This window comes from Conger conger, chromosome 7, assembly GCF_963514075.1.
Source record: "Conger conger chromosome 7, fConCon1.1, whole genome shotgun sequence".
NCBI lineage: Eukaryota > Metazoa > Chordata > Actinopteri > Anguilliformes > Congridae > Conger > Conger conger.
The window spans coordinates 7,148,064-7,162,400 of NC_083766.1; the positions used below are offsets into that span (position 1 = coordinate 7,148,064).

The window sequence follows — 14,337 nt, forward strand, 5'->3', positions numbered from 1 at the left end:
CTTTTGTGTGTCAGGATCCAATGGTGCACAGGAGCCTGTCATGTCTGAGACTGGCCTCAGATCAGATCAACAGCACTTATGCCACTGCCCTGCTCTCCTACACCTTCACCCTGGCCGGGGACATTGAAATGAGGACTCGTCTCATTGGCCGTTTGGGCGAAGTGGCCATTATCACAGGCATCTGCCCCTCTCTCTCTCAGTGAACACTTTCTAGCACCACAGTTTATAACACCACAGGTTGCAGCTCTTCACTGTTTCATTGTCAGAGACACGTGCACCTTAAAAACTGCAGCTTGTTTCTTAAGTTCTTAAGGAGTATAACTTGCCAATGTGTTTCTGTGTAGTCTGTACCGTTATGAATTTGTGGGGTGAAATGTGTGGCTTGATTTATTTATCTCAAAGAGACTTTACATTGTTAAATGAAGGTGAATAAAATAAATGATGAATAGACAGACGTGTTATGATCTGTGCCTCTTGTTTTAGAACAAGGCCGTCACTGGGAGCGTGCTGGGGCTTCTGGAAAAGGCTCTCTAGCAGTGGAGATGACCTCCTACGTGCTCCTAGCACTCCTCTCTGGACCTCCCCTTGCTGACTTTGACTTGAGCTACTCCAGCTCTGTTGTTCGCTGGCTGGCAGACCAGCAGAACCCCTACGGCGGGTTCTCCTCCACACAGGTCCTCCATCTTTTTTCTCTTACATGTATTTCTCTTCTATTAGTTTCTCATTTTAAATGTTTTGTTTTTTTCATTTTGTGAGCCTGCATATATCTTTCCATCCTTTCCTCTTTTCTTCTTACCTCCCTCTTTTTATTCTCATCAGGATACAGTGGTGGCCCTGCAGGCTCTGACGCTGTATGCTGCTGCCACCTACAGTAAGGGAGGTGCCAGCACAGTGATGGTGACCTCTACAGGTGGATATAAAAGGCAGTTCCATGTGGATGAGCACAATAGACTGCTCTACCAGCAGGAGCAGCTGCAGGAGGTGCCTGGAGTCTACAGTATTAAGGCTGATGGCAAGGCTTGTGCATTTGCTCAGGTCAGCACTGGATTCTGTGGGAGCAGTAACTCTGCTGCTATCACTGCTGGGCACATTGCCACCTCTGGTACTGGAGTGTAGATTAGTGCTACTATAGATCATACTTGTGATTGAAACAGTCTGGAAACAGCAGTGATGTGTCATCTTGTGACACAAAGGGTGTTCTAATCTTTTCTGTCTTCCTGAAATGTTTTTCTCTCTTTCAGATCTCACTGCAGTACAATATCCCCCCTCCTCCAGACTTCTCCTCCTTCACCATCAACGCCAGCGCATCAGGGGTCTGCATCAGTACAAAGAAAACATCTCTCAAAGTTGATATACTTGTCAGGTGGGGTTTACTTCTGTTCTTGCAGTACGTAAAGACTGAATTTAGACCATACTGTAAGACCTGCCAGTTCCTGGCTGAGGTGTGCATCTGGTATGGACAAAATGCATGCAATCTCCTGTAGGAAAACAGCAAGGTGTATTACGAGTAGCATGCACTGTATATGCTATAGCTTGCTCTACAAGTTGAACATTTTTTATGTGCTTACACAGATCTCTTGTCCACAGAAAACTGTTATTTGATGAAGATTGAGCTAAATCTACTACAAATAAATGGTCAATAAAACTTTACACGTATGACAATAATAGGAATATAAATAGAAGGTATAATAACGAATCATAACAGGAACAAGAAGAATCATAAAAAGTATAATAATGCATTATTATAAACTGTATACATGTATACATTTTAGAGCCACTGGCTATTTGCAAAAGTCAGAGAGAAAAGAAACAGCTGAATTTGTTCAACAGGTACAATGGTGGGCGGGAGGAAACTAACATGGTGATCATCAGCATCCGTCTTCTGTCAGGATTCCTCCTGGATAAAAGCTCACTCACACAGGTGAGCAACTCTACAAAGCAGAATATCTCTTTACAAATGTTGGGAATATACACTCACCGAGCACTTTGTTCGGAACATTTTTACTTTATTACACCTACTTTTTAATGCGATTATCTAAATAGTCAATTGTGTGGCAGCAGTGCAATGCATACAATCATGTAGATACGGGTCAGGAGCTTCAGTTAATGTTTACATCAACCATCTGAATGGGGAAAGTAACTTTGACCGTGGAATGATTGTTGGTGGCAGGGTGGTTTGAGTATCTCAGAAGCTGCTGATCTCCTGGGATTTTCATGCACACTAGTCTCTAGAGTTTGCAAAGAATGGTGCAAAAAAAACAAAAAAAACCCAAAACGCTTGTTAATGAGAGACGTCAGAGGAGAATGGCCAGACTGGTCAAAGCTGACAGGACGGAGACAGTAACGCATATAACTACACATTACAACATTGCAGAAGAGCATCTCTGAACACACAACGCATCATAAGTCAGGACAGGCTACAGCAGTAGATGTCTAAAAAATAGGTCTAAAGTAAGAAAATACACCAAATAACAGCTTGTACAGTGACATTAGAGTAATAAATAAGTATCTGATTTTTAATCATTATGCTTTAATGCACATAATGTCTGCAGCTGAAAGCTAGTCCCACTGTGAAGCGTGTTGAAGAGGAAGAAGGTCATGTGATCATCTATCTGGATGAGGTAAGAGTGCAACCCAAGAGTTTGTGCAGAGCAGTGTGGTCTATTCTACTGAGACTGCAACAGTGTGGTCTATTCTACTGATACTGCAACAGTGTGGTCCATTCTACTGAGACTGCAACAGTGTGGTCTATTCTACTGAGACTGCAACAGTGTGGTCTATTCTACTGATACTGCAACAGTGTGGTCCATTCTACTGATACTGCAACAGTGTGGTCCATTCTACTGAGACTGCAACAGTGTGGTCTATTCTACTGATACTGCAACAGTGTGGTCTATTCTACTGATACTGCAACAGTGTGGTCTATTCTACTGATACTGCAACAGTGTACTCTATTCTACTGATACTGCAACAGTGTGGTCTATTCTACTGATACTGCAACAGTGTGGTCTATTCTACTGATACTGCAACAGTGTACTCTATTCTACTGATACTGCAACAGTGTGGTCTATTCTACTGATACTGCAACAGTGTGGTCTATTCTACTGATACTGCAACAGTGTGCTCTATTCTACTGATACTGCAATAGTGTGGTCTATTCTACTGATACTGCAACAGTGTGGTCTATTCTACTGAGACTGCGACAGTGTACTCTATTCTACTGAGACTGCAACAGTGTAGTCTATTCTACTGATACTGCAATAGTGTGGTCTATTCTACTGAGACAGCAACAGTGTGGTCTATTCTACTGAGACTGCGACAGTGTACTCTATTCTACTGAGACTACAGCAGTGTGGTCTATTCTACTGATACTGGCATTTGTGAAGGTTCAGTTAACACCCCTAGGTAAAGCTGCTGGTTGGCTCATCATTCCCTGTTTCACGGTGTAATTTTCACTATCGAAACAAGATATACCATTTGAAAGGGTTAAAAAAGGGTTAAAACCTTCTGTATAACCTATTCCAAGATGCCATTGTTTTAGTGGCAACAATTCTTTATTTTGTAATGTGTGTGGCAAAAGTGTGTGTTGCCTTCTCTGCATTTTGGAAATCCACATACTACAAGAAGGTATTGTCAGTGTGCTTTTCATGGCAAGACTCCAGCAAACAAAATCCATTATAGTTTCTAATTCTAAAAACGTGAACTCGGAGAAACATTGATAAAATGTCCAATGTTTACTGGAGGAATAATCATTTTGCTGTTGCTTGACATTTCACAACAAAACATGTATTTTGCGATGCCTTCCGTGCCGCCTTGCGAAGACTTCCGTTGAGGGATTTCCAAGGAATCTCTCGTCTGAGTAAATATTTCTGAGGAACACAGTGAAAACACCTCCGCAAAAGATCCCATTTTATATCAGTGAGCATCAAAATACATTCTAAAAATATATATTTTTTATTCTGTAGCGTATAAATAAAATGCGAGATTGCTGAAAATAAATATACAATATTTTGTGCAGCCCTAATACAAGCAGGAGGTCTCAACTTAAATAGTCCCTTATGTCAGTGATTCTAATAAAGCCTGTCATATCCCAGTAATAAATTCAACAGAATTGGGGATATTGGAATGAATACATCCCCCAACAGCAACTGCTGGGAGAAAAGCATGGCATAAATAGAGTGCAGTAGTACTTACATTCTATGTTTTTGCCGTCCTAACAGCTGAAGAAGATGGCACCCATGATATACTCACTGACCATAAACGAGGATGTACCAGTGAGGAACCTGAAGCCTGCAGTGGTGAAGGTTTATGACTACTATGATAAAAGTAAGATACCAGTACCTGCTCTCTCCAATTTACTCTCACATTTCTCCATTCAGGATTAAGGGACCATTCAACTCAAAATTCAGTAGTGCCCCCGCTATGATGCACTGGTATAGATCAGAGAGTTCACCATATACTGCAAAACTGAACCCTATTAAAGGTGTGCATGCACTCAAATTAAATTTACTCAAATGTTTTTTTTTCATAAAATGTCCGGCAAATTTGAGTCTTGCCAGATATTTCAAACAGATTTGTGTTTTTAGCTACATATTTCTCTGTACTCAAATGCCTTTTTATTGATCATGTTTTAAGCAGCTTTTACATTACATTTCAGTTCTTTAGCACAAGGTTGTTATATGTCTCTCTATGGGACCATATCCACACCAACATGAAAAGGAAAATGCAAATCAGCAATCACATTCCATTTTCATTCCATGAAAATGACAAAAAGCAAATGAAAATTCAATTGGCCCATTATTATTTAATGTTTTGGTGGCACAAGCGTGACATGAATGAAATGAAATTTCATTGTTGTTGTTTTTTTGCATTATCATTTTCACAAGGTCATGCCAATATTGAAAATGAAAATCCAAAGGGAAACAATGCAATATCATTTGATTTATGTCACTCATGTGCCATGAAAACATGAACATTAAATCATAAAGGTCCAATTGTCCTAAAATATTAAATTGTTCCAAGGTATCTAAAAACTGGTTATCCCATCAACAGGTTCCCTAGTTCTACTGCAGATGCCAGCTGATAAAACATGCCATTTTTTTGTGAAAACCATCTCTTTTGTTTTACCCGCATTCATTTATCACGCACATCACTGATACCTGTTCTGGAGGGCAGTGATGTAATTCAAATATTGTTTCTATATGGGCATCCTGTTGAACAAGAAGACAATGTAGAGCCATATCATCTGTATTTTTAAGCAAATAAAACACTAAAATGATTTGTATTTCTAGAAAATAGCACAGGAGATAAAACACCTTGAGGTGCACCATTATTTACAACTGACTGATTTGACAATTCTGTTTGAAACCCTTTGAGGATGCTTTCAGAGGATATTTTTAACAAAAAGAATAAGGCCACCATTCACCTTAAAAATCAAGCAGGCGCACAGGTGTGAGAAAATGTGTCTTCATAATATGTTGTGATATGTGCATGTGATGGATTTATTATGAAAACATGTAGTGATGTGTATGTGATTGGTCAGTATGAGAACATTTGGTTGAGGCTGACCAAAGCTTGGCTGCATTAAGAGTTTCCTGACCGAATTTGCTCTATTTCATGCACGTCCCGCATTTAGGCATTCTTTCACTTCATTTGACCCCCATGGTTTATCATTTGGAAAAACTATTGGTTTCACAAAATACACCGTTTTTTCCCTTGTTGTACTTGTGCTCTGTACTTGGGTAAATGATGGATGACATCTGTGAGGTAGAAAAGACCCTTTACTAATGCAACATATTCCTTGGTTGTCAGGTGATGAAGCTGTGAGTGAGTACAGCTCCCCCTGTGCACAGGGTAAGTTCAGTACTATCAGCGGCCAACTTTCCACCAACAATTTGCTGCTTGTGTTGAAAAACCTGCAACTTCATATGCAGCTACTTTTAGTCCCAAAATGTACTAGACCTGCTATATAATGTGCATATATTTATACCACGGCATTCATTAATACCTTATTCTGACTGGCAAATAGACATGCATGTTACATCATATATACGGGATAGGAAAAACTCACTTTAAGGTGCCTTTTAATACACATACTAGCTGTTTTAACAAGGATCAATATTACATCTCCAGAAGTACTGATTTATTGAAGAATGATTCCATATTACATTTTACTCCAAGACAACTGATTCAAAGCCATGCGTGCTAGCTTGGTTGGTCAGGATATTCATACTAGCTTGCTAATGTTACCGTTACATTTTAACGTTTCTGATCTTTCTGGTCCTATTTCTTCATTTCTTATATTTAAGTCTGATTTAAAGTTTACATGCAGAATATCTTTTCTGTCTTATTTTCATTGTTTGAACAACCCTGGTGTTGCTGCAACAAAAATTGTAACACTATGCTATCTTAACAATGTAGGAATTATATTTGTTGGCAGATGCTCAATTGCCATGTATCTGATAATTTTATTTTGTAATATTTAAAATTTATATGTAATTTAATATTTAATATTTAATACTGAATTTAATAATATTACATCTACAATTTATAAAAACATATAATGTGTAAAGGTAAGTGTGATTGTCAAGTCCTACTCCAAGCCATGCGATTGTCATGATCATATATATGCACATTGTTGTGTTTATATTGCAGGTGATGACTTAAACCAACTGTGAACGGGGGACCAGCCACATCTTTTTTGTCAGTACACTGGACAATCTTCAGATACATTCTGTATTTAATACTCATTGTTTTAATTAGGTGATATGTAGTATTGAATTTTGAATTAAAGTTTGAGGAATGATGTACTGTCTCCATTTGCTTGGCTTCCTCACATTTATTATTTTGCACTCCTAGAATCAATGTGCAGCTGGATAAGGGTCTGACTCCTGTCAGTAAACCGGTTCATTTCAGCACACACACGTCAAAGAGCCCTTTCTATATGTATTCATCACTGTTCTGTATGCATTTCTCTCATTCCAAGCTGACTGCATCAGCTTTGAAACAGGACGAGGTTTAATGAACAGGACCAGATAAACTGAACCTGAGGGATCATTTAAATACTTGTAATGGCTCCTTACATTCTCAAAAGGTTAGTTGCAGCCAAACAGTGTGAAAGACGTGCTAAACCAAGGAGGAAAACAGACACTAAAACCTTGTTGTCTCAACAATCCTGTATTTGTCAATCCTTAGATTCTCAGAACACTTTTATGAACTGTAGACATGCACATATGCTGACCACCAAAGCTAGATTTATTGTGTCATAATTTTAAGATGAAAAGTAATACCAACCAGACAGCAGTAACCGTTGAAAACACTTTTCATAAAAGACTATGCAAATTCATGAAATTGTGAATTCACAAAAGGCAGCTATTGTATTATATTAATGACTAATATATTTGTCGCTTATTTAGATCCTTCTACAGTTTTTGAATTGTGTTGAAAAACTGTCCTTATCTATATAAACAAAATTTTTGCCCTGTTCCTGACATTACTGCTGATTGGCTGTCTTATCAACACCAAATAGATGTCAGTGAGGTTTTTCATCCTGGCCTCTGACCTTTGGTTGTTTAGTACAGTGCATCAGGTATGGTTAAAGAAAAAAGATGAAATATAGCTAGGTCTGCAACGATTAGTGATGACCATGTCATTTCGCCGATTTGCATTTTTGTGACCGACTCGTCGTATTGTTTTGAACTAGCTTGCAATTGTTAAATATATTTGGCTCTGAAATGTTGTCAACATTGCTATTCGCAGTCATCATTGAATGAGCTTCATTATTGTTATGTTCCTGTGTTCTGTGTGTTAGTTTATCATTGTTTATTATCTTTAGTCTTGTAATTTATTATTTTTCATATTCATGTCTGGTGTTCTGTTTACATTAATTAGTCTTTGCACTCGTCTTCCCCTGTGATGTCTGAGTCTGAATGTTTACTAGTCCAGTCACTCCCTTGTCTGCGTGCCCCACTATTTGGGTGTTTACGGTAGTTCCGGGGTTCAATCTTCCTTCCAATCTTGCATTCCTTACTTCCTACTTTCTCTCAATTTCATGTTTGTACATAGCACTTATATACTAATCCCAACTAACATAGAATTTGTACAGTACTAATTATAATAACACACTAATATGTTTGTCAAACTAACAAACTAACATTCACTAGTTTTTGGGTATTTGTAATTTAAATCACTTAACTAACTTACTAACGCATCTCCAGTTTCAATTCTGTTCTGTAACTCCGCCTCCCTATTCTATCACTGATTACTTGCTTAGTTTCAGCGAAGTATTCACACCTGTCTGTCTCTATCTCTTCATCTCCTGATTCTCTGCAATTGTCTACTCTCTAGTCCGGAGCCGTTTGTATTACATGCGTGTCATTGTGAATCCAGTCCACGTTTTCGTTTCCCCCTCATTATTGTCCTATTACCCTTTCATGTCTCTCACCTGATGTTTATTTGTTAGACCGCCCTCACTCCCATGCCCCGCCTAGATTGTCTCATTCCCTGACATCTGTTCATGTGGGTGGTGGTCCTAAACCTTCACATATACCTTTGTAGGGGTCCTCGCACAGGCTCCAAAATATGTAGGGGTCCTCGCACGGGGCGCCAAAATACTGTAAGGTTCTCGCACAGGGCACCAAATAACGTAGGGATTTTACTCTCTACGAAACCGGGGCGCCAGTTAATGTTATGTAGCAGTATAACTGCAAAAAGTAATCAGTCTCATAAAATTACTGTTATCAGAAATATCCAACCACAAATTTAGTATTTTAATTAATAATTAAAATAACCAATATTAATGATTGAACATACCGATAACCTGAAGGTTGGAAGACTGCTTTAACTCGGCTCTCATGTCTATGTGATTCCAAAACGGACACCGGGGTTTAATAAAATATATTTATTAAACAAACGTAAAACACAGAACAGATAAACTAACGGGAAGTTAGTCAGGAAATTTAGTTGGGTATGTGAGTGTGTGTGTGTGTGTGGGCGCGCGCAAGCACGCGTGTCACTTGAACAAAGGAAAGTAAAGTGGGTGTGTTAGTTATTGTTAGCTGTGAGAAGACTACTTACGTAGTTTACTCTATATATGCGCAAAAGACGGCGAATCAATTCACGTACATATATAGCTACAAAATACATTCCAATGATAAGACGGCAAATATGGAAACACAGATTCACAAAAACAGTTAGACTAAACTAAACACTGGCTATGCCTGAATGTTTGTTGTCTTACTGAGTCCATACGCATTGCTGGATCCAATAGACGTGCTGTCCTTGTAGAAATGGCGATGGTAATGTGAATGTACTGGAGAGATGCGCAGGCTGGGGCGTCTTAGCCGCGCGTTGTCGTCTGGTCCACTCGGTTGCTGGAAGGATGTTCACTTGTCCTTTTTCCGGGTGGAAAAGTTTGTTGCTGTTGTTCGTTGGTGAGCTTTGCAGGAGTAAACTGATGTAGCATTCCGCGTACACCAGTTTCCACTCGCTATAGGCCACGGAGTTACTGCGAGGTAACTAGGTGTGTCCGTAGGCCTGGTAGTGCGCTGTGCAGCATTCAGCCTCTGTCCGAGTCTCGGAGCAGATGAGTCGAAGCAAATAGCCAAAAAGGGTGCGTCGAGGAAGGGAATGAAGAAAGGGAAGAGAAGAAGCAGAAGAGGAGATCCCAAGAACGTGTCTTGCTCTTATATGGGAAAGTTTATTGCTCCCGCCATTACGGGATTGGCTGAACCAAACTAGACGTCATGCGGGGTGGACGTCGTGGAATTGTTCTGTGGGAATGTGGAAGTTGTAGTTCCTACACCTTCATAAACTTCATATTGGTACCTGAGTTCCTTGACACCCTCAGAGTTCCTTTCAAAGGGGACAGTGTACAACTGTTTCATCCTGATCTGATGTTTCTGTAGCACTCTTGAAATGGTTGTAGTGCTTACACTGTCAATGTTTGGAAATATGTCTGCAATTATGTTGTTGCATATTTCTCATAGCCTGATGCTGTTGTTGACAATGACCATCCCAACTATTGTATCCTCCTGTTGAGGCGTAAACATTCTTCCCCTTCCCCCTGTGTGACTGTGTGAGGTAACCGCTGGGTCCTGTAGTGAGTCAAAGACAAATGTGCACTGAAACATCTGCTTTTTCTGGAGACTTCTCAAATCACAGTACTGCTGTAATATACACATCAATTGAACTCCTTCAGTCAGAATGCTGTAAATACTGTATAGTACCTGTTGGTTTGCCTGAAAATCCTCATTATTGAAGCCACTGTGGATCTAGGCAAGTTTGGTTGAACCCTCAACCTGCTTCCCTCAGGGACAGACCATGATTTACCACATGATCAATGACTGTGGCTGTGATTTCATCAGACACAACTGTTCTTGCTCTTCCACGACGTCTTCTTCTTTTGCCTCTGGCTGCATCCATTTTCCCCACCAAGGCTAAAAAATGCAAATGCCAATCCAAAGGTGGCCCCTTTTGTATATGTGGTAACGGGGCACAAACAACAAACACCTGGGTAGGTTGTTCACTGAAATGACAGCCAGGTGTTTCAACAGTACATATACAGCAGTAATAGCTGCAACTCTATCTATATTTACCCTATATACATGCACATTTCAATGCAAGTATGATCACTTTTGTATAGATGGTAACAAGGCTGCAAACAAAAAAATTGAATAAACTGAATAAACTTTCTGCTCAAATCAGAATGATCTGTCTTACGTATTTCAAGCATATAGTTTCATTTTTCTGCCAAAATGCAGCATATTTCCTTTCACAATGATCAGAATTTTATTGGGTTTTGAACTGAAAGTTAACTGTTTTGAACAGAGTCTGCAAAATTTGCTGTATTTGTACAAACTTTTGCTGGTAGTGAACACTGACTGAGAGAGGTATTCATGAATTTTGGAAGAAGTGGTGATTGAATGCCTTTAGTATGAAAGCAATGCAAAAATATCCACAGTTTAGTTCACATAGTCTAATGATATGGTGAATGTGTTAAGTGTTTTGAAAAAGTGGACATGGTATTGAGACAAGTGTGAAAACGATTGTAAAAAACTGTAACAGACTGATGTACAGGTCTACCTAATAAAGTGTTCACTGAGTGTATATCTTTTGTATAAGTGATCATATATGCTGCTTATCCTCCTGTATGAGTAATCAGAATCATATTCTTGAATGCAAAGAGCTTAAAAGTAACTGAGTTGTTGAGAAGAAAGAAAATTAGTAGCATGCCTGAAGACCAGAGTTCTGAGTTTGGAGGAAAATGCTTGATATAATTAGGTTGTGTGGTGGGAAAGCAGCTAGGGAGGAACAGATGAATTAGAGCCAAGGGCTGGTGACTTGGCATGAGCGCAGTAGTAGATAATGTCAAGGCTGTCATACCTGCCGGTTCCCGGATCCCCGTCCTTTTGTTTATGTTTCCCCAGTTCCCCTTTGACATGTATTGTATTTGTTTACGTGTGTTATTTTTCCGTGTTGTAGGTTGGGTGTAGCTTGTGTTCTCCGTCCGGTCCTGGTTTTCCATCCCACACAGTCACTTCACTTCTCATTTATCCATTAGCACTGATTTCATTTGCCCTGCCATTCTTACCACATTCCTAACTCATTAGTTAAATGTTGTTTACAATAGTTACGTGTTTTTAATGTGAAATGCAGGAGATGCTTCTGCTCTCCAAAGTCAGTTCAGCCTTAATGCATTTGTCTGGCACAGAAGCAGACAATCAGCTCAGATTTCACAAGGCGTAAAGGTTAAACTGGCAAGACCATGGTATCACAGGCAAAGTGCCCAAATGCTTGCAAATGTTTGTTTTCACCAAGTTCATGTTGAAAGACCCCTAGATTGAGTGAGCTGTCAATCTTTACCTGTTTTTCAATGATGGGGGGTGCCAATATTCTTGAGTAGTTTTATTCATCAAGAAACAAATATTCCTACTTCCTTACAGTTTTTTACAATTGTTTTCACACTTGTCTCAATACCATGCCCACTTTTTCAAAACTCTTCACACAATGTGCTTTTGAAACACACACCTGAGCACATCAGTTAACATTTGGTGCAAAATGCACTTCAACCACCAAAACACTTAATATTTCACCCAAAAGTGACTCTTGCTGCCATAACTATAGCACATGCTTTCTCCCATAAGACTACTTTGTCACTCAATGTTCAATGAACTATAAAACACAAACAACTTGGAGCATTGCTAAATACATATATTATGTGTTTCCCTTTCCTCTATTTTTGCATCCACAAATATTTCAAACCAAGTAGCTAAAGAAACTTTTGATCTGTTGGTTTGCCTCTCACAATAGATGTCATGACTGAGTGTGGTAAATTTACAGTAAACTGTAAATGAATTAATGTTTTACTATATTGGAAACCCAGAATAACTATTTTTACTGTGTAATGTAAAACAATATATGATAAAGAAACATCACAAAAGCAATAGTATTCTTCAGAGGGTTTACAGTATTTTGACGTTTGTTCTCACAATGCAATATACTGTCAGAAAAGAAAAAGACAATACAATCAATTACTCAAAATACATTACAATCAATAACAAATACATACCAAAAAGCAATATTTTCACTATATACAGTAATTCGCACATATATTGTCTGCCTATCAGTATCAGAAGTCTACTGTTGGCCTGGCCCATCCATCCTGCCCTCTGCATTTGGCCATAGATTTTCATCAACATCACTCCGAATGTTATCTTTTGCTATATACCGAGGAAAACATCTCTTTGCGTGCCTTTTCCAGCCCTGGATGTGTTCCACTGTTATGTCCATACACCCAGCAGCCATTGCATCTAGAAGTGACATCTGTTCATGTGGGTGGTGGTCCTAAACCTTCACATATACCTTCATAAACGTCATATTGGTATCTGAGTTCCTTGACACCCTCAGAATTCCTGTCAAAGGGGACAGTGTACAACTGTTTCATTCTGATCTGATGTCTCTTCTAGCACTCTTGAAATGGTTGTAGTGCATACACTGCCAGTGTTTGGAAATATGTCGTTGCATATTTCTCTTAGCCTGATGCTGTTGTTGACAATGACCATCCCAACTATTGTGTCCTCCTGTTGAGGCGTAAACATTATTCCCCTTCCCCCTGTGTGACTGTGTGAGGTAACCGCTAAATACTGTATAGTACCTGTTGGTTTGCCTGGAAATCCTCACAATTGAAGCCACTGTGGATCTAGGCAAGTTTGGTTGAACCCTCAACCTGCTTCCCTCAGGGACAGACCATGATTTACCACATGATCAATGACTGTGGCTCTGATTTCATCAGATACAACTGTTCTTGATCTTCCGCGACCTCCTCTTCCTCTCTTCCTATTTCCTTTCACAATGATCAGAATTTTATTGGGTTTTGAACTGAAAGTTAACTGTTTGGAACAGAGTCTGCAAAATCTGCTGTATTTGTACAAACTTTTGCTGGTAGTGAACACTGACTGAGAGAGGTATTCATGAATTTTGGAAGAAGTGGTGATTGAATGCCTTTAGTATGAAAGCAATGCAAAAATCCACAGTTTAGTTCACACAGTCTAATGATATGGTGAATGTGTTGAGTGTTTTGAAAAAGTGAACATGGTATTGAGACAGGTGTGAAAACGATTGTAAAAAACTGTAATATCAAAATTCCAATTTTCAATAACAAAAAAATTGTTACTAAAAGTGAATACATAATCATTATTCACATGTCACTAAACAAATTAAACACCACACATTTTACCGAGTGTGACTGCGAGGTACTGTGAATAGAATTCTGTGAGCAGACGGCAATACTTCAAATCTGCCTGGATATCTCCCCTCCCACCTTTCCTAGCATTGAGATTATTGGTCAGTTCAGCACTTTAACCCAGTTCAAGTTAAACAAGTTGAGAAAATGGTTTAGAATTAATCCTGACTTTGGACTTGAGGAGGAGGGAGTGCAGCATGATGAAATGGCGTGTGTGTGTGTGTGTGTGTTTGGGTCTGTGTGTGTGTTTGGGTCTGTGTGTGTGTGTTTGTGTGTGTGTGTGTGTGTGTGTGTGTGTGTGTTTGTGTCTGTGTGTGTGTGTTTGTGTGTGTGTGTGTGTGTTTGTGTCTGTGTGTGTGTGTGTGTGTGTGTTTGTGTCTGTGTGTGTGTTTGTGTGTGTGTTTGTGTCTGTGTGTGTGTGTTTGTGTGTTTGTGTGTGTGTGTGTGTGTGTGTGTGTGCGTACATGCTTGTGTGTGTGTGTGTGTTTGTGTATCAGGGGAGGGCAGTGTGGGGGGGGCTATGTCATGAGTTGGGCATTTCCCTTTGTGTATAAATCCTGCTGTTTCAGAATTATTCCTCAATGGCTCATCTGACA

General features: G+C 39.4%; 1 protein-coding gene across 1 annotated transcript in view; it reads left to right on the forward strand.

Annotated features, from left to right (window-relative positions):
- LOC133132355 (alpha-2-macroglobulin-like) overlaps nt 1-6,807 on the forward strand; it is a 40,876-nt gene extending 34,069 nt beyond the window's left edge. The window contains exons 28-36 of the mRNA XM_061247739.1: nt 15-177; nt 484-674; nt 820-1,035; nt 1,242-1,363; nt 1,831-1,921; nt 2,553-2,621; nt 4,221-4,326; nt 5,812-5,853; nt 6,655-6,807. Coding sequence (XP_061103723.1) covers nt 15-177; nt 484-674; nt 820-1,035; nt 1,242-1,363; nt 1,831-1,921; nt 2,553-2,621; nt 4,221-4,326; nt 5,812-5,853; nt 6,655-6,677 — 1,023 coding nt within the window. The 3' untranslated portion in view covers nt 6,678-6,807. The remainder of the gene's footprint in view (nt 1-14; nt 178-483; nt 675-819; nt 1,036-1,241; nt 1,364-1,830; nt 1,922-2,552; nt 2,622-4,220; nt 4,327-5,811; nt 5,854-6,654) is intronic.
- The last annotated feature ends 7,530 nt before the right edge of the window (nt 6,808-14,337 follow it).